Source organism: Dermacentor silvarum, chromosome 8, assembly GCF_013339745.2.
Source record: "Dermacentor silvarum isolate Dsil-2018 chromosome 8, BIME_Dsil_1.4, whole genome shotgun sequence".
Classification (NCBI taxonomy): Eukaryota; Metazoa; Arthropoda; class Arachnida; order Ixodida; family Ixodidae; genus Dermacentor; species Dermacentor silvarum.
In genome coordinates this window covers 130,665,115-130,684,528 of record NC_051161.1, presented here as the reverse complement: position 1 = coordinate 130,684,528, position 19,414 = coordinate 130,665,115, and the positions used below count along the sequence as shown (strand labels likewise).

Genomic DNA, 19,414 nt, shown 5'->3' with positions numbered 1-19,414 from the left:
CTCCTCCAGCTTTAACAGCTTCGCTGTTTAAAAAAAAACACCCTATTTGCAACAGCTACCAATTGTGCGTGTGGTTTTGGAGACGCGTATCTGCTCGTGCTCGGTGTCATGTTAGCTGCTATTTCCCAAGCTGTCTGCGTTTCGCGGGCTGTTTAGGCGCTGCACGATTCTACCTTACTGGATGTTTCAACTCAAAATCGGGGCCGTGTATACTGACGAAACGGAGAGCTGTGGGGGCTCTTTGAAGCCGTCAAGCAGTGACAGCGCTGGTTTTGACGATAAAGAGTATGAAACTCCGCTTGCATTGAACCCGCCAGCATATCAGCTAGTTGGCCCAGTTGACGGTCGTCAACCGCTGCACGTTGAGCTTCAAACGGACACCCGAGTGTAAGCGCTGTGTGTGCATTACGATTATACAAGTGTATCAATGACCACGATGCTGTCATTCCAGATGCACATGTGGTGAAAGCCAGCCTACACAAGACGAGCGGTTGTACTTCCGGCAAATGCCTGCCATGCACTATATTTTAAAAGGAGCGACGTGCATTAGTCAGCTTCGGTTTTTCCCGTTATTACGCTAGGATGGCGACTTAATTGAGGCTACAGACGCCAGCTCTATAGGGTGCGGCAAAAGATTTCGCACTCAAACAGAAAGCAAGAAATATGGTGGCTAGGCACAGTAACAAAATCACTTTTCTGTTAACCTTATATGTGTTATGTTCTGCACAATTAAATTGAAATCTGCTTTTCGAAAAGTCCACATTTTTCGGAAATGTTCGGAAATGAATCGATGGCGGCACGGATGTATTCTACGTCCAATTCTCTCCATCTTTATTTTAATGCCCGATGAAGAGCACCGAAATTGCGGCGAGGAGTAGAGCGGACCGTGCTTTTAGACACAGACCAGGCGAATAGCCAAACCCGTTTAGACCCGGACTGTTTGGGGGCTGCCGAAGTGAAATCAGGGATATTTTTTGTGCTCCCTTGTTTGACCACCTTCGCATTGTGAGCCGGAGCCGAGTCCTGCTGATACGTCCAATGAGAGCTTCAGAAGTTATTCGGCCCAATGCGGGACCTCCTTCTTCAGGACATCTACTAGGTAATTTGCGCTGTTAATTTTGGCTCCCTGTTCAAAGAAAACAAGTGGCATCTTTTCATCATAAGTGACTGCTCCAAAAGCCACCACCGATTGAGTGTAAGAAACTCATGAAGCATTCCTTTCACTGATGTTGGCTTCTTTTCCGGCATCCTGTCAATAAGCTATCCTTGGGTGGTTTGAAAACTACTTGATATTGAACACTGCCTTGTCTGTGAAGAGAATGGTGAGTTGCGTGCCCTGCTCCTGAAGCGTTGCAGCAGGTTCTTGCCTCCTTTTTACCCTGGACTCCTTAATGCGCTCTGTGAGTCTATGAGCTTTCTGAACATTTTTCTTGTGTAGCTTCTCTTTCATAATTCTTCGGACAGAACATCCAGAAATTGCTTCGGTTTCGGCCAATTGCTCTTTTACGACTGATTTGTGGAGAGTGCAGGAACTTTTGCCGCACCCTGTACAGCCGTCCATACTTAGAGAACGCCGACCGATACAAGTTTCTGCGCTGCGTAGAAAATGTCTTTGCCCTAAAGCCTATATAACGCAAACTGAAGACAGTTGACGTCTTGGTGCTACGCTCGTGTATGGTTCACTCTCAACACGTTAGCCGCAAATACGGTAGTTTTTTATCACGCAAATCTTACAGTGACGTGCTTGTCCCCGAGTCAATCAAGAGCAAAGAAAACATCCACAGGAAGAGTATCCGCAGAGCTCAGCATCTCGCGAATACCAAACAAAGCGTCACAGCCCAGGTTGTTTACTCTTTTGCATATGTAACCAATAAGATTAGTATTGCTGCTGTGCTGAACTTCAAATACATCACTTTTTGTATCCCAGGTGCTCCGCGCACATGTAAGTGCTCGGTAAGCGACAAATCAAGGCAGCTAACATGAGTTTAGTGCGTGTGTGTCCGAATAAGAAAACACACATATATGCGAAATTTACCCTATGCATACATCATGTATTCTTGCTGCTGCAGAGCTTTGAGGTACATGCCCTACAGATTAGTCGCCTAGTGTTTTTAGAGTCATCCGGGAAAAGAATGTCGTCAGCCACTAGCAGGCTGTGTTCTTCGAAAGATGAGAAAAGAATCAACTTCGTTGTGAGATATTCTCAAGGGCATATGTATTTTTGTGTGAATGTGCATGAGTGTGCACTCACGCTCTAAGTTTTGGCAAAGTGAGATGTGGTTCCTAAAGCCAATTAGTACACTGCATTTTATTCAGAATTACATTTCTAATTCAATCGTCACGGGTATTATGCGACATTTAAAGCAGTGCAGGTAGTAGAAGCTAATATACTCATATACTTAGGCCGCAATATACTCAGATCGCATACTTCGGCAAAGAACGTTCTCTTCAGGACCGCTGAGTACCTTAAACCATGTGATCGCATGCCTGTAACAAGTGGCTGCTGTGAGATGATGCATTCTATGACGAGATGATGCATCGCAATATACTTAGATCGCATACTTTGGCAAAGAACATTCTATTAAGGACCGCTGAATACCTGAAACCATGTGATCATATGCCTGTAACAAGTGGCTGCTCTGAGATGATGAATTCGTTGATGTGCAACACGCCTGTGGGGCAGTGCACGCAAAACGAGCTATGTTGTTTTACATCTTTATTAGACTGTTATAAGCAATACGCAATAGAAGTCAGGGAGGCATGGAAATGGCTGTGCACTGAGGCAGAAGCGGTTCCCGTAGGTTTCGCGGGCGCATGCGCTCTTATCACAGGTCCTGCTTTGCATAGGTACACCTGTTGATACTGTTTTATCGCGACCGAAACATGCGTCTGAGCCGGCGTATGGTTCGGGCGCCGCCCAGACGGAGGTGTGCGAGAAGGCATTCGTGTCGAACGCCACAGAGACAGAAGAGTCTGAACAGGCATCTGTGGTGCCCGGAAGAATGATCTTTATTCGCATTTAATGCGCTTCTTAAAGAGCTCGCGCTAGCAACGCTCCGAAGCCACAGCGACGCACCCGGCGCTTTATTGGGACATAACACTCTTCCCTCGTCAACAAAACCAAGGTTTGTTAATCTACTTCGACTTTTTCTTGACGTCTTCTAGCTGATATCCGTCGGGAGGTCTTCGAGTGGGGCTGCTGCTTCGTAGCGGTGGTGCTGTGCCTGGGTTATTAGCTGAGCCCTTCCCCGGGCGCGCACCTCCTGTGACCTCCTCCTCCAATCAGTCCCATGATTGCGTGCTCCCGTCGCGTATTACGGACGTGCGCCTCACGCTTTTCACCAGCCGCCTATCCCGCCGTTTTGCTTCACTTGCGCGAGACGGGTTTTTTGCGGTCGCACCTTCAACGGCCCCGACACGTGTGAGGCAGTCCAAACTTCGCTTGAATATGTAAGCTTAAACTTTCATTGCTTCCCAAATGATACTTCTGTCACAGGTACAACAGTCGAGCACTTCGTACCTCGAGAAAATTTCGAACTGCCAGCTTTCACCACTCCTCCTTCGCTGTTGTACAATGCAGCAATATGTGTTCCGAAAGTGATTAAGGCCTCTATAATTAAAAAAAACTGTAGTCTTAAACCACGACATTACCTTGCTTGCAACGCTTCATAATGTTGATCTACAACAGACACTTAGACCGGCGGAACATGACACCGGCACAAGGGAAGACGAAGACGAGCATCTATCTGGGTTTGGCACGAGCAGGTTTTCATCTAGGCATCTGGCTGCGCTGCTCTTGTAAATACAAGGTAATTAGTTCCTTTGTTTTTCTTTCCAAGCGTGACATTCGGTGGAGGCTTGCGTTCCCCGTCCTTGCCACGGAGCTCCGCAGCGGTCCATACCTCCCAGAGATGAGACACGGTCTGCGTCGGCTACGACTTGTGAGATTGTTCACTCGTCACGCCTTCCCAGGCTCACGACGATCGTGAGTTTTTCGGCCTGAATGGCACTGTAGTTGAGGAATGGATCAACTATTATGAACGCGTCACCGCTAATAACAGGTGGGATCCAAAGATCGTGCTCGCTAACGTCGTTTTCTACTTGAGCGGCACCCTGCGCCTGCAGTACCGAGCATACGAAGATGAATTAGGAAGCTGGGACATATTCAAAGAAAAGCTTTGCGAACAGTTCGGCGACCCCTTCGGGCCTACGGTCGCAATAAAAAGGGCCCTTGCGACTCGTGTTTATAGGCCCACGGAAAGTATGCACACAAGACATCATACACACAAGATGTCCTGGCTTTCTTGTCGCAATGTTGACGACAATATGTCCAAAACATATATTGATTTCTGTATTATATTCATCGTGCCAAAATCCTCCATTGACGCTCCCAACGAAACAGAACTTATTGATGTTCACGTCGACGGGGTCTCATTGATGGCGTTAATTTATACTGGAACCCAGGTGTTCATAATGAGTGCTTACGCTAACATCTGTCGTCCACTGAAGAAGGTTCTCACACCTGATAACACACGAGCCGTACGCGTAGCAGATGGCAGCACTGTTGCCGGAATGTGTGCAGCCCGTACAAGCGTCACCGGCCGCCACTTTCCAGTTCTTTTTACAGAGCTGACCAATTGCCCCCATGATCTCATCCTCGGACTAGACTTCCTTACGGCGCATTCCGCTTTGATCTACTGTTCTGCCGGTACCCTTTCACTCGAACTTCCTCTTCTCTCGCATGTTCGTGCCGAACTCCCGAAAAGCTTGAGTACGACCGCCTTCGTCCGCCTGCCGCCCACAGCCTTTCGTCGATTTAAGCACATCTTTCCCTGTGCCTGATGGAGATTACGTCGTCACACCTGTTACTGACGTGCTTTTGATGCGCAATATCACTGTGCGCCACTCCGTCGTAACCGTTGCCGATAACCGGACTTGCCTCCCCGTCACCCAATTAGGCTTGACAAAGCAAGTTCTGCCCCAATGTATAACGGCTGCCATGCTGCGTGCTATAGCAGATGACCACGTCACGACTTTTTCAGTAGACGTCGGCTCCAATTTTCAGCATATCTACAGGGTGCAATTTGCCTCGGCAGCACATTTAGTCCCATGATTGCAGTGGTCCTATTGCCTGAATAAGCAGCAGCTCTATGCTGCCTTTTGGTTTACTACCGCGACATCTATGACTTCTACATTACTAAATGGTATCGCAGACGACGCCTTCAACTTGCTGGTTTTCGGCAACGCCTCTGCTATTCATGCCATTTTCAAAGAATGCCGCTACTTCGACCAAGCTAACAGCCGACGTATCACGCCCCAAACCGTGTACCTGCCCAATACCTCTGGTACTTCTACTTGTAAGGCCCACCCCCGCCAGCCAACCACATGTGACAACGTAACTCGCCTCTTTCGCCGTGAGCTCGAGAACGCCTATTCACATTCCTTCTACGCAAAACCTAGTCACGTTCTCGATGATCCAGGCCTTTGTCCAACCGTAATTTTAAAACATGGGTTTCAGCTCCATTTACTCGTTGACTCACGTACCTCGCGTGTCGTACTTTTCTCGTGGCAGTCCTTGCCCCCAACAATCCTTTGCCGTCACATCCCGCAGCTCGTCTGAATGACGCCCCTCTCACGAAAGGCCGATTTGCTTCCACTGCTGCCGCATTGGCGACATCGCTCGTTACTGCCGCAACCGACGGCCAACTCCGTCTCTACGATTTACGGGCCGGCGATTGTGTTGCAGGTTTGTTTGGTGCGCTGCGTCCTGTTGGCGAGCGGCGTCCAATTTTTGAGTCGCTTCGGCGTCAGTGCGAGCATTTTGGTACTGACTCCGTAGTGTCTTGGGCAGCCAGTTGTGACGCGCTCAGCTTTAGGAATGTGAGTGGCAGATTTGGATTCTGCACCGCGAACGCGTGAAGGCATTCTGATTCACGATGGCGTGGCTCTTGCCGGACCAAAGCGAGATTTTCCCGTCGACGCCATTCCCTTTCTGCGCCACGTAGCGCAGCAGTTTTCTTAGTTGTTGCCATTGCAAGCGAAGCAGTAGGTGGAGTGTAAGCACTGCTGATGCCTGCTGAAGCTGTACTCCATAGACGACGAGACGACACAGGCTAATCCGACGCGCAAGACAAACCATGTGCGGAAAGTGCCAACACCAGGCTATACCGCGTTGGAGCCTCCGCTGCGTTGTGACTACCGTAGCGCCCTTACTAGTGTCATGATGCAGTAACTTCGCTTCAGCGCTACTAGATTGCGGTGCCAACCCTGTGAACGAAAGTGCCAGCTGTCCTTAGCTATCGCCTAAGAATTACGGAAGTCTTGTAAAGCCTTCGGTAATTCACCTTGATCCTTCTTATTCCACGGTAATCCGCCCTAATCCACCTTAATCCTTCTTCGTCCATCTTTATCCACCGTAATCCACCCTAAATCCGACTTCATGCATTACTCGACCTTAAGCCACCTGAATACACCCTAATCCATTTATTAAACTATCATCCACCCTAATGGCACATTAATCCTCCTTCATACACCTTAAACGACCTTAGTCCACCTTAATGCACCATAATCAACCTTAATCCTTCTTAATACACCTTAACCTTAATCGACCATAATTCACCTTAATCCGCCCTAATCCAGATGAGGCCAATCACTAATCAATCATTAATTACTTGGCTAATCATTAATATTCTCTTAATACGGCTTGAAATGATCTAAGGCTTTCTCCTTAAAGCATATTTTACTCGTTGGCCCCGAACATCGCGTCCGCTACATACTGTAACGGAAGTTCATCGCGGACGCCGGCATAAAACACTTTCATGTTCAAAAAAATGCTCGCTCTCTCGTAATCGAGAGTAAATGTAAGCATGAAATTGCTACCGTATGGCGTCTTTTGCTATCTTTAGTCCCGGCGCCTTCAACCGCCTTTCTTCTTCCAACATCACAGTGAGCTCAGCGTCTGTCGCTACTTTTTCTTGTCGCGGCCCGCTCATGACTCACGGACCGCTGGCTTTCAAAAGAGCACAAACAACCGTGTCTTAGCGCCAAAAGATGTATGGTTCCCTCTATCTGCCTATTGAACGTCGCTATTGGAAATGACAAAACTTCAGCGTACTAGAAGTCTCACTTAAGCGCACGCACTCAGAAGCCAAACAAGCTCACTCAAGCGCTCATCTTGAGGGATACTGTGAACAAACGTTAGGAAGAAATCGGTAGCAATATTTCTTGTAGAGTGTTTGGGAAGTAACTAGCGTATGTAATGCGGTCCAGTACAAAGGGTTGGGGGGACGCGCATTTTCTTAACTTATGACTGCTTGACCGGTTGCCCAGATGATATTGTTTCGTTCTCGCAACGATGCCGAGATGTTCTCGTTTGAGTGCCCAGATAACGGCTCTGGCTTAGAGCACTGCACGGGCCGATTTTTGCTGCCCGGGCCCGGCCCGGGCCCGTTTTTACATTGCGCGGCCCGCCCGAGCCCGATCAAAACTTTTATGGCGAGACCCGAGCCCGGCCCGGGCCCGGAAATAATCTACGTTACCCGCCCTGCCCGGCCCGCCACCCCTTTACCTTAAGCCCGAGCCCGGCCCGAGCCCGACTCGAAATCGGCCCGAACCCGGCCCGAGACCGAAAAATACATGTTTTTCAGAGTTGAGAAGCCCGAGAATAACTCGCAGAAAGCCCGAGCCCGGCCCGGGCCCGCGTCAAAAAACCCGAGCCCGGCCCGGGCCCGGGTCAAAAAGCACACGCCGTGCCCGAGCTCGGCCCGAGCCCGTGAAAAAACTCCTCTACCCGGCCCGGCCCGGCCCACGGGCCGGGCCGGGCCCGGGCTTTCGGGTAAGCCCGAGCCCGTGCAGTGCTCTACTCTGGCTTTTGGCTCAAGCTCACTTGAATGTCGCCGACAACGGGAGCTAAAGGCATTTCATGCTTAATAAGATGCGTGAATTAGGTTAAAGCAATCAACAAACAAACCCTTCAGAGTTGCAAGCACTGCAAAAAAAAAACAGCAGAAGTACTTAAAAAGCTTACCCACGTCCTTCACTGCTGGAGCAAGGTAGCAGGCCTGGTATTCGAAGTTATGCGATCCACACATGGAAGCAATATTTACTTTTTGAAGATCCTCAAACTTTTTCAGGAGGCTACTTCCAGAGAAAGGTATCCCTCCAGCAATCAAAATGTTTCCTTCAGCCTTTCTATTATTCACTGGTTCACTTACCCATGTTGTGTGCTCTGCAACATTTACGACACTTCCTCGAACTATAGAGCCAGCATAGGACAATGCCACATCAGTGTGTATGCTGAAGTACTGCTAGCAACCTTGAAGCAGGAGCTTCAAGCATGCTTCTGGAGTCCATTCACTAGCTGACTGGGACAAATATAACATTCATTGAGTGTACTCTTCATCATTTCCATGTATCGGAACGATCGCCGTGCCAGCGCTGTCTCTAAAGCATTAAGGAACTTATGCTTTGTTGTGCTGACGTTCGCAGATGAGCACTTTCTTGGACTCGGAGGTGCGCCGGATGCTCGACTCAATGACTTTCTCGTACGCACTGTCCATCAGCTCTACCGAGGAGAACAGGGTGGCCTTCTACCGACAGGTGAGAGGCCTTTTTGTAAAATTCTGTGCTGCCTTTATGGTACACCTCAAGCGCTCAGATTATACTTCACGTGAGCGGCACTTTGACGTAAAATCCAATTCCTCAAACGTTTGATATCTGGAGTGAGAAACTGGCTGCGGAGTTGTTGCAGGCCGACTCTATCCCACAACTCGTTAGATTATGGGCTGTCCCGTCACGACAGCGCCCAAACCAGATGCCCCGTTGTCAAGACCGGGAAGAACCACAGTGCAGCTAGGATTAGAGGCTACTTCAATAAGTGGACAGAACTATCAGAAGCCCCTCAATCGTTCCAAGGCCTTTCCAAATTGATCATGATGGAACAGTTCCTCGCAAACTGCAATAAAAGCTTGTGACGTTTCTCCGCGAGCGGGATTGCCGTACCTTGAGTGCTCCCACAAACCAGCTGATCAATTTGTGGACGCCCAAGAACAAAGGATCTTGTATCACATCAAGGAAGATTCAGAGATATATGACACTCCGAGTCGGAAAAATTGGTCTCAATGACGCGGATACCACTTCGGAGTGCTTCTTGTGTATTAAGGCAGGACAAACGGCTTCAAACTGCCCGGCCCAAAACACAAGCATTTTGCCCAAAATGCCGTCGACACGCTCATGAGGGAAAACTGTGCCCAGAGAAAGGGTCGAGGCAGGATCAAGCGTCTCGTCTCGCAGATAACGTCCAGCCCATTTCCAACATTATGCATCAAATAGGCTATATCCAACATGCGCGGGCCGAAAGGATGCTAAGAGACAAAAGTGATGTAAGGACTCCTCAGACAGATCTGGTCAGCACAATGCAAATGACCATTCAATGAATATGCTTGTGATAGGGGAAACATTAAACGGGCGCAGCGTTTTAGTTCTGCAGTACACAGACTGCAATACCATCGGGGTACGCCATGACCTGGATCCCCAGGAAGCGTACACAGGCAATCAAAGGGCTGTGGTACTGGTTGATGGAACGACCCAATTTCTACCCGAGGCTCAGGTTGAATTGTCATCACCTTATCTTACGGGAGAAACGCTGGCGAGGTGTATGGAATCACCTATGTACGATGTCTTCCTAGGCAACATTCAAGGGCCTAGTGACGCGGGTGACCCAAACCCCGATTGGATAGGTCCAAAGGAGCAGGTGCCATGGGATAATAATAAATGGTTGACTCCTTCACCTATCACCGGTACATTTAAAGACGATCGGGTTTCCTATAAAGGGGCCAAAGCCAAAGCCAGTTCCAATGGGAACATTAGCTGCAGCATGGCACCGAACGAGAGACTCACGAAGGTGCAAGCAGAGGGCCGTACGCAACGGAGATCTCAAGTAGCCCGAAGGTTAAGTCGGAATCAAAGGAAGCGCAGGTTCTTGTCTAGATATACGCAATATTACGGCTACAGATCCCTGGACACAGAAAGCGAACACATATTTGGTTCATCTTTACAGCAGGCCTCGGAGACAAATGTCGCCTTAACTGAACGGCCCCATAGAAGACAAAAATCCTGGTATTCATGCAGACACAATCCGGTACAAAAGCCGGATTTTCTTAAACAGCGAAATGCCAAGGGTGAAAATGTGAGCCACCGCATATAAGTTTACGTTACCGCTTGTCGTCATCAAGGGAGCATGGTGTAACGTTAACGGAAGAAACTGGTTTTCTCATCTGGGTATACATATAACAGGCGTCAATGACGTATCAGACGACGAACTCGTTTCCAAGCTTCTGGACAAGCATCATCTGTGTTGGACGACATCTCAGGACACGTTGGTCCTGCGGTACAAATTGAACTTGTGGAAGGAGCAAAGGCAAAGTTTATAAAAGCACGGTCGGTTACCTTCACGCTGTGGTCAGCTGTAGAGGCTGAACTGGATTGACTGCGAAATCAAGGCATAATCGAGCCTGTGCTGCATTCAGATTGGGCAACACCTCTCGTATTCGTTCGAAAGAACGGCTCGTTGCGGATATGCGGTGACTACCGTTGTACAGTGAATCAATTATCAAAGAAGGCAGATTACCCACTTCCCACAACAGATGAGGTTCTCAGTCACTTAAGGGGTGGCAAGGTCTTCAGCACACTGGATTTAGCACAGGCTTGCCAGCAACTCCACGTAGCACCGGAGACAGCCGAGATATTGACCTTGAACACGCTGAAAGGACTCAAAGGTCAAACGGCTACCCTTCGGAATCTGCAGCACCAACCATTTTTCAGCGCTTCATAGCGCTTCATGGAGACTCTGCTGTCTGGCATCACAGGCGTTTGTGAGTACTTAGATGACGTGATCATCAGTGGAAAGGACGCCGCGGAACATGCCGACAGAGTGGAAGAAGTCTTTCAGAGGCAGCGCAAGTACAATCTGAGCCTCGGCAAAACAAGCACTGTTTTGCGGTCAGACAAGTTTCTTTTCTGGGACGCCGAATTGACGAAACAGAAGTTATTATGGAGGCTCCAGCACCAAACTGAAAGTAAGTGCTACAGTCATTTCTCGGCATGCTGGCTTTCTACGACAGATTCCTGAGAAAGAGGGAAACAATTTCCAGCTGTCTTTACCAGCTGCTTCAGAAGCACGCCACGTGGAGATTGGAAATCCACCATCAAGAAGCATTTGACGAACTTAAGAGATTGCTTCTCAGTAAGATCGTACTGGCACACGACGACGTACGGAAGGAGCTTCTTGTCTCTTGTGACGCTTCACCATACGGCATAGTAGCTTTTCTGTCTCGACGTGATGACCAGGATAGAGAGACATCCATCGCTTTTGCATCTAGGACACTACAGCCAGCGGAAAGAAACTATGCACAGTTGATCAGAGAAGGCCTTGCTGTAGTGTTTGCAGCTCATAAGTTGCACAAATATATGGTGGGACGAAAGGTAACTTTGTCACTTACCATGAACCGCTGCTCGGCATACTGGGCCCGGAGAAACCAACGGCTCAAGTCCTCTCACTGCGAATGACCAGACGGTGCATCAAGTTATCTGCATATGACTACAGCATTGTCGACAGGAATGACAAGAACCATCAAAACGCAGATACGCTGAACCGATTGCCATTACCAGAATGCACCGACGAGCTGTGGCCACCAGGCGTCATACTTTTGTTCAATATTAATGCGAAGCACTCCACTACGGCGTGCCTCATAATCAGAACTGGTTTTGGCACGTAAAACGGCATAAAGAAGAAGAAGACGTACTATTGTTTGAAGCGTTGTCTGGACCCCCGTTCACAGCTACACAGATAGCACGTCTGAAACAGCAAGACAAGATCCTGCAAAGGCTGCGCAAGTCACTACAGAATGGCACAGTGGAGAAACTCACTGGAGCTTCGTTCAGTCCATACCGACAAAGAGCGACTGCACGGGCAACTCATCGTGAGTGCCTCACGATTGTACCACGGGTGATTATACCACGCTCAGAACGGCCTCACGTTTTTGAACTTCTACATGCTGGTCAACGAGGCATGGTAGCCATCAAGAAGTGCGCAAGAAGCTACGTATGGTGGCCCGGGATTGACAAGGTTATCGAAGAAACGGTGCGACAGTGCCGTGAATACCAATCAACACAGAAGAGTCCACCCAAAGTTCCTATTCCCACCTGGGACCGTTCCCAGACACCGTGGAACACAGTGCACATTGATTTCGCGGGGCCACTATACGGGCACACCTACTTAGTTGTTGTGGACGCGTACACAAAGTGGATCGAAGTCCGTCACGTGACGCAACCAACATCCGCAGTTGTCAGCGATGTACTTCGAAGTCTGTTTCCTAGGTTCGGCATACCCCGAAAAGTCGTCACCGACAACGGAAGACCCTTTATTTCTAGTGAGATAAAACAGTTCTATGCGTCAAATAGCATACAGGCCACCACATCACCAGCGTATCACCCTGCATCAAAGAGCCAGGCAGAATGCTATATGGTACAACTGAAGAGAGTGCTCCTGATGGATACAAAGTTGTCCATGCAGTGTCGACTTGCGAAGTTTCTGTATCGGCAACACACCACGGTTCACACGGCTACGCGAATGACACCTCCGAGAGCGATGTTTGGACGAGAACTATTGTGTCCTCTCAACCTACTCAAGCCGGAGACAGAGACAAAGATCCCTGAGCGCCAGGAGACACGCAGTCAATCACATCGCTTCTCAGTAGGGGAGAAAGTGCTTATCCGACAGTAAGTAAAGAAACCAGAATGGATTGAAAGGGAAATACTGCGCCGCGTCGGACCACGATCCTGGCTTTAAAAAGCGTCCTCGGAAAGATTCAGCGTCACCTCAATCACATCAAAAATACGAGTCAGACCAGGCAAGCAACCCAAGCGCCGACAGACTCGAGCACAGCAGACGAATTCTTGGACACACTGCCACAAGAAACAAGTGCTGCTGTTCCGCTGGTACCGGACTAACTCGATACACAAGGCGACACTTCCTCTTAAGCATCGACCTCAACGTCACAAGCAAGAACCACTCGGCAACTGCAACCACGAGAGGTTAGGCTTCCTCCAGAGCGAGAATTCGTCTAAGGGAGGAAGAATTGATAGTCGCCAGAAGACAACAACGATGAAGTGCGCGCGCGAAGGCACTGGCGCTCTGGCACGAGCGCGCCTCACGGACTGAACGCCTCACCAGTGTTTGATCCTACTCCTGGACTACTGTCTACGAATATGTTACTGTTTCCTTGAGTGTAATAAATCGTCCGCAGCCAACTATGGTTGTAGAGACACTACAATTTCCTGTACTTATCATTGCTGTGTTTCATTGACGTATGTGGTGGGACATTAGGCAATATAACAACGACCTTGGTGGTGCAACCCACTGCCCAGTTCCTACGGGGACGCTCCTAGCATCCACCTATTCATCCATCCGCAGTTGAAAATTTTAATGCAACTGCTAGAAATTTAGCTGCGATTTCGCACTCTTGTACTGATCTTCTTTCTTTTTTAAATCCTGTATCTCGAATGTCATAGGCGCAATGAGAAATCAACACACCGAAATTACTGTTTTGTCGTTAAAGCAACGATAACTTATGGTGGGAATGTGGTTATCACTGTGCATGTACATAATGTGAATACCGCATTCATTTTTTTTCTTTTCTTTACTGGTATCGATGCGTTTTGCAAGGCGTCGATGCACCTGCCCATATTAAACCTTGCTATCACGGCCCCCTGCCTTCCTTTCGCAGGTGAAAGACATGATTGTTGCACCTGGCTTCTTTAACGACACCAAAGGGCTCTTTGACACAACGATGACAGCACTTGCACTCGTAAGTGGATGTTGCGCCCTCCAATACAGAGAGCTTTTTTTATTACAACATGTGGGAAATTTCAAATACCGCCACGAAAATTGAGACAGCTGACGCAATGAGCCCAGCTGTTTGAACGCTTTGGGGTACACTCTTAAAAAATTTGACACCCTTAAGGCTACTTGTTTGTACCATGGCTAGTGTATTTTTACTCCCTCACCAGCTTTGGGCAATGCAAAACAATGTCACGGTGCGTAGGCCACGCGATGACGATATTGCCGTCATAGCATGAAACCGCTGCACAGTGCGAAAAGAGATTAAATTTCAGACGAAATGCCCATTCATGGTGCGCTTTCTCTTGAGCGATCCCCGATTCCTGTCGAAGAATCAGGATGACACTCAAAAACGCTACTGCGCAACACGCACTCGCCTGCAACGTCACCGGTCGTGGCGCGTAAGGTCTGTGAACCGTTGAATGCTGAACCCTCAAAAGCACCTCCACTGGAAGTGCGGGGAACAGTAATAAAGGAAGAGCACAAAGAAATGTAGGTTGTCTCATGACGTACACGTGATGCGGTCCGTCGGATCCGGTATTTGGAGGAGGAGAGATGAAATGCTGCTTCTGGACTCCACGAGGCAACGACTGAGTATCTCTGTTGGAAGTCAAGCTCACCTCGTGGCACAAACCAATTTGTAATTTTTTTGTAATGCGCTCACTGTAATGCGATTGATAACTTCAAATGTGTAATCATAATTTGCGATTGGCCTTGTGAGTGACCTGGTAGGCTTAGCCGAAAACGCAAAGCAGATTTCGTTGGTGTAATAGATGCTTGATTTATTAGAGAATAATTTGCAGAAAAAATATGTTTTCGTGCAGTCTCTTCAAAAAAAATATAACGACACTTGTAGCCGAGCCCGGTGTCTGTGAAAAAAAATTCAGAGCCCTTCCACTACTGTGAAGATGGAAGCCTTCGAAGCTGCGACTATGGTGGGTCTGCTATAGTGAATATTGCTATAGTAAATTTACATATTATCACAACTGATTATATTGAGCCTCTCCGGCATGTTCGTCAGCGACCAAGCATACCGGCGTCTTGTTCTCGCCCGGCGCGATGGCCAAGCAGTGCGTTTCCTGCGCCAAGTCCGCCCCATCGTCATAGACTAGCATATGAGCGACAGCGTTCATAGCCGCGGCACACTGCACAGCATCATCAGGATTGTGACTTCAGGATAGAGCACTGCACCGGCCGATTTTTTCAGCCCGAGCCCGGCCGGGCCCGTTTTTACGTTGGGCGGCCCACCCGAGCATGATCAAAACTTTTATGGCGAGACCCGGGCCCGGCCCGGGCCCGGAAATAATCTATGTTACCCGCCCGGCGCGCCACCACTTTACCTTAGGCCCGAGCCCGGCCCAAGCCCGGCTCTAAACTGGCCCGAACCCTGCCCGAGACCGAAAAATACATGTTTTTCAGAGTTGAGACGCCCGAGAATAACTCGCTGCACGTTACATGGACACCACCAGAAAGCCCGAGCCCGGCCCGGGCCCGCGTCAAAAAACCCGAGCCCGGCCCGGGCCCGGGTCAAAAAGCACACGCCGTGCCCGAGCCCGGCCCAAGCCCGTGAAAAAACTGCTCTACCCGGCCCGGCCCGGCCCACAAGCCGGGCCGGGCCCGGGCTTTCGGGTAAGCCCGAGCCCGTGCAGTGCTCTACTTCAGGGTCCTGGTAGATGTGGTTAAACAAGCGTCCGTACCATAACGAGTCCAAAGGGCAGCCGCTGATAACAGCGCTGGCACGATCTCTACGTCACAAGGCAAAGAGGCACAACGATTGGTGGGACGTGCCACCGCCGAGTATCGCGACATTTGTGAAACAGGCAGCGTCGGTGGCGAGGGGTATAACAATGGGCCATCCATTATCCGTTTTGACACCTGTGCTAAGGCACAACTGGCGCGACACCGCCACGCACATGGAGCCATACCAAATGCTGATGATGATAGTTTTCTACACGCGGACACGAATCTGGGGAACCTAGCCGTTAACAGCCTCGCTGAAAAAAAAAACCTATATGTACTGTTTCTATTCATAACATACGTGTACTCCAACAGTGCAGTATTTTCTTCATCTTTAACGTCAACGTTAAGTTAAAAGAGTGCGGACTTCAAAGCAATTGAGCGTTTTGTTTCCCTCTATGTGAAACATACGCTCGCACATGGGCACCGCAATATGGTTTACAACATGTTGTTACACTCTCCAGGCATACTGCGCGTTGGAATAACCGTGAATTGTCTTCGTATTTAATGTGTATGCAATGTAGTTTTCTCATTTATTACAGTAGCTAAAGCATATGGTTAAGTTCGCAGTGCGAAGACCACCTATTCGGATCTGTCAAACAGTGACAGTTATGATTCAGACGAATTCAATAGCCACGAATCGCCGTCCTCCACCACTAGAGCCAGCACCCATGCGCAACATATCGCGCTGCTACATGAAAACCAAGGGTAGCCCTAACCACTGATATACGCGCTGCTTGCTATTTTAGGTGTTTTACCCCTCTCAGGGAACCGCTTCGCATGCTCACTGTAAAATGTGGAGCACGACTTTCGGCATTTTTATCCCACAAGAACGCCGCTGACAGTCCAAAGCACCGACCGGTGCATTTGTTTACATCTGCAGGTACAGCGACCACTCGTACGTCGTTCGCTTGAGATAGCTAGCCGCTCATCGGTGACATCAATTAATGTAAGAACATATCAAAACAGGTATATTTTGTGCATGTAAGCACCGTTACATCACTCTGGGTCGCGCTGATACGTGCGACCACACACCTTCGGAAACAGCGAGCGGGAGACCGTAGTAGGCAAGCGTTGTGCAGCCTGCTTATCATTCTTCGTATTCTCTTCATGTACACAATGAGTGCTCCGTAAAGTAGACATAGATTAGGACATATTGTACGTATGATCGTTCATTTAGAGAATGTATAGTTTTCTCGCAGAAACGCCGATGTCGTGAAGTATGACATCGTTGGCAGCTGAACGAGACGGTTGTTTACGCATGCTGTATCGAAGGGGCCTCCGCTTGCTGCCCATTTGGGATACGAGGCAAACAGTGCACCTCGTAAGCTAAATAATTAGTCAGCATAACAACAGGCAATAATACACCCATGGATTTGCGTAGTCACATTTCATTTAGGGAAGCGCCGGCGAGTGCATGCATGCGACTGGCCACATTCGAGAACGGCAACGTATATACGGATGTTGATTGCGCGTCGTGTTGTCGCTTCTAGCTTTTTGCGTGTGCACTGTACGAAATGAGAAATGGTTTATTTCAAATCCGTATGGTCTAAACTGTACAGAAGCAGCTTTCCTCATCCTAATAGCTTAATTAGCTTCATATCAGTGGGTCTGGTCCGCCAGCAGCAGACGCACGAACTCTGCCACTGTGATAGGCTTAACCTCGGCTGAACGCGATCGGCTCAAACTGTGTTTGCGGATGGCGAGGGCTGAAGTTCGTGCAGCCAACAACGCAACACCGCCTGCCACCCCGCATCACTTGCCCATCCACAGGTAATGCAACTTCTCGCGACAGCAACATCTCACGCCAAGCACTAACTAGCTCACGATCGTCGACTCCTGCACGCTCTCGTCGCTGTCGTCTGCATGATCCCGGCATGCTCTGCGTGGACTATTCCTGACGTCATACACAATGTGGCCTATAACTGAGGAGGAGGTAATGTAGGGTGCTCGAGGCAATAAGTTAAATTCATTTGTAAAAAATCTGTGCAACTCACAAGCCTGCTTTTTTTAGGACATGGCGGAGGTATTCAGAGGAACATACCCAGCGAATTTCATCGACATCCGTTGACATCGAAAAATCGCCGGAGTTGCCCTTTAAGTTCGCAGGGCGAAGACTACAGAAAATGTGATTTGTCTTGCTTTGTCATGTGTATGCACTTCAGTATTCTCATTTATTTTAGTAGCTAAAGCGTAATTGTTAAGTTCGCAGTGCCAAGACTACGGAAGCAAAAGTTTGGCGGGAATGAATACAGAATCTTCAAAGTGCGCGCATGACCCGGTGACAGCGAGTTCTTTACGAAGTGCGTTTAAACCTGGTAAATAGTGTGACCGGTGGCTGCAGTACTCTGGAGTCGAGCTATGCACTGGAAGAAAACAGTCGTAGATTTCCGAATTTTGTCAAACGTTGTCTTGCTCTGAATTAGTGCTTCTGTGGTACTAATTGGCAAAAAGACACCAAAAGACACCTGTGTGAACCTCGCGAATTTCAAGTTAGGTGTATCTGACGTCCTGTTTCATTTCAGCAATGTTAGGTGAGGCATGCTTGATATCTTAAGGCCAGCTAGAATAGAGCCTGGCGTTTACACTATCACTGCTTGTCTAACACTATCACTGCTTGCCAATAGGAAAGCTTTCTATTGCCTTAGTTATGGTGCAAAATACGCTAGAAAATTAAAGGTCAGAAGGCTCAATGGCTAAAATTAGACAAAAACAAGAATTAGGAGAAAACTAGCTACGAATGGGGTGAATTTTAACTTTGCCTAATGCTTTTTGTGAGCGCTGCAGGTGTTTCAAACCTTCATTGATTTTTCCATAACCTTTTTTATAGCTGTTTCGTACGCCAGCAAACTTAACTTAAAATGTTGTACACTTATAGCTTGCATAGTTGGACGTGCTGTGACCCTCTAAAAATAAAACATATGGCTCCATTTTATATCAACGCTCACTGACCAGAAGGGGATATTTTTCGGTTTTTGTTGCACCCTCGGGAGTATTGACATCTTGTTAGTTTTCATTTATTTCGTTACCAAGGTCGCTCCTGACTGCAAAAATTGTTTTGTTACGATGGGCTGTATTTTGGTTATAAGTGCTGGTTTGAGGCCCATATGTAATTGCTAAAAACGTTTCCAACTTTTAAAAGGGAATGTCAACTTTTAAAAGGGAATATCAACTTTTAAAAGGGTATCCCAGGTAGCACAAAAGACATACATAACGTTTTCGTAGCGTTTATCGAAGACGATAAAAACGGTTTAAAGACACCAGTGAGACGACTTCATTGGTAAAACGTCGCATGTGTCTGCTAATGTCCGGCTTAATTACTTTTTGAGACGATCTATGACCGGTCTCAAAGACGTATTCGAAAAGGTCGTCTATAAAAAGGATTGGGAAAAACACAAATAATCCGTTTGCCAAAGCTATTCACATCCAATTTCTAAACGCTTTTCAGACTTTATCCTAAACCTGGTCTATAAATGGTCTTGAAAAGTTTACGATAATCTGAAGTTAATTTTCACGTGCTCCAAATGAGTCGAAGCGTCGATGTCGAGTGCTACAAAGGTCTTGGCACAGTGCCAAGCACTGTTGCCTATCGACGCCGCCGCATCCGCTACCAAGTAACATGAAAATGAACTTGTCCACGAAAATGAATCCAGAATACCGCCATTGGTATGCAGCACCGATGTTTACAACCAAAATGGGAATGACTTCCCGGTAAGAAAAAATCGGCGCGTCTGAACAAGCGTCCAGGACACGGCTTTTGCGCCAAGCGCGCATGAAATG

The 19,414-nt window shown here is 48.3% G+C and overlaps 1 protein-coding gene across 3 annotated transcripts in view; it reads left to right on the top strand.

Annotated features, from left to right (window-relative positions):
* The window catches only part of LOC119462832 (uncharacterized), a 229,988-nt gene that overhangs the window by 90,073 nt on the left and 120,501 nt on the right, over nucleotides 1–19,414 (top strand). For all 3 annotated transcript variants that reach the window (XM_037724059.2, XM_049671951.1, XM_049671952.1), the window contains exons 12-13: nucleotides 8,488–8,598; nucleotides 13,785–13,865. In XM_037724059.2, the coding sequence (XP_037579987.2) occupies nucleotides 8,488–8,598; nucleotides 13,785–13,865 (192 nt within the window). The remainder of the gene's footprint in view (nucleotides 1–8,487; nucleotides 8,599–13,784; nucleotides 13,866–19,414) is intronic.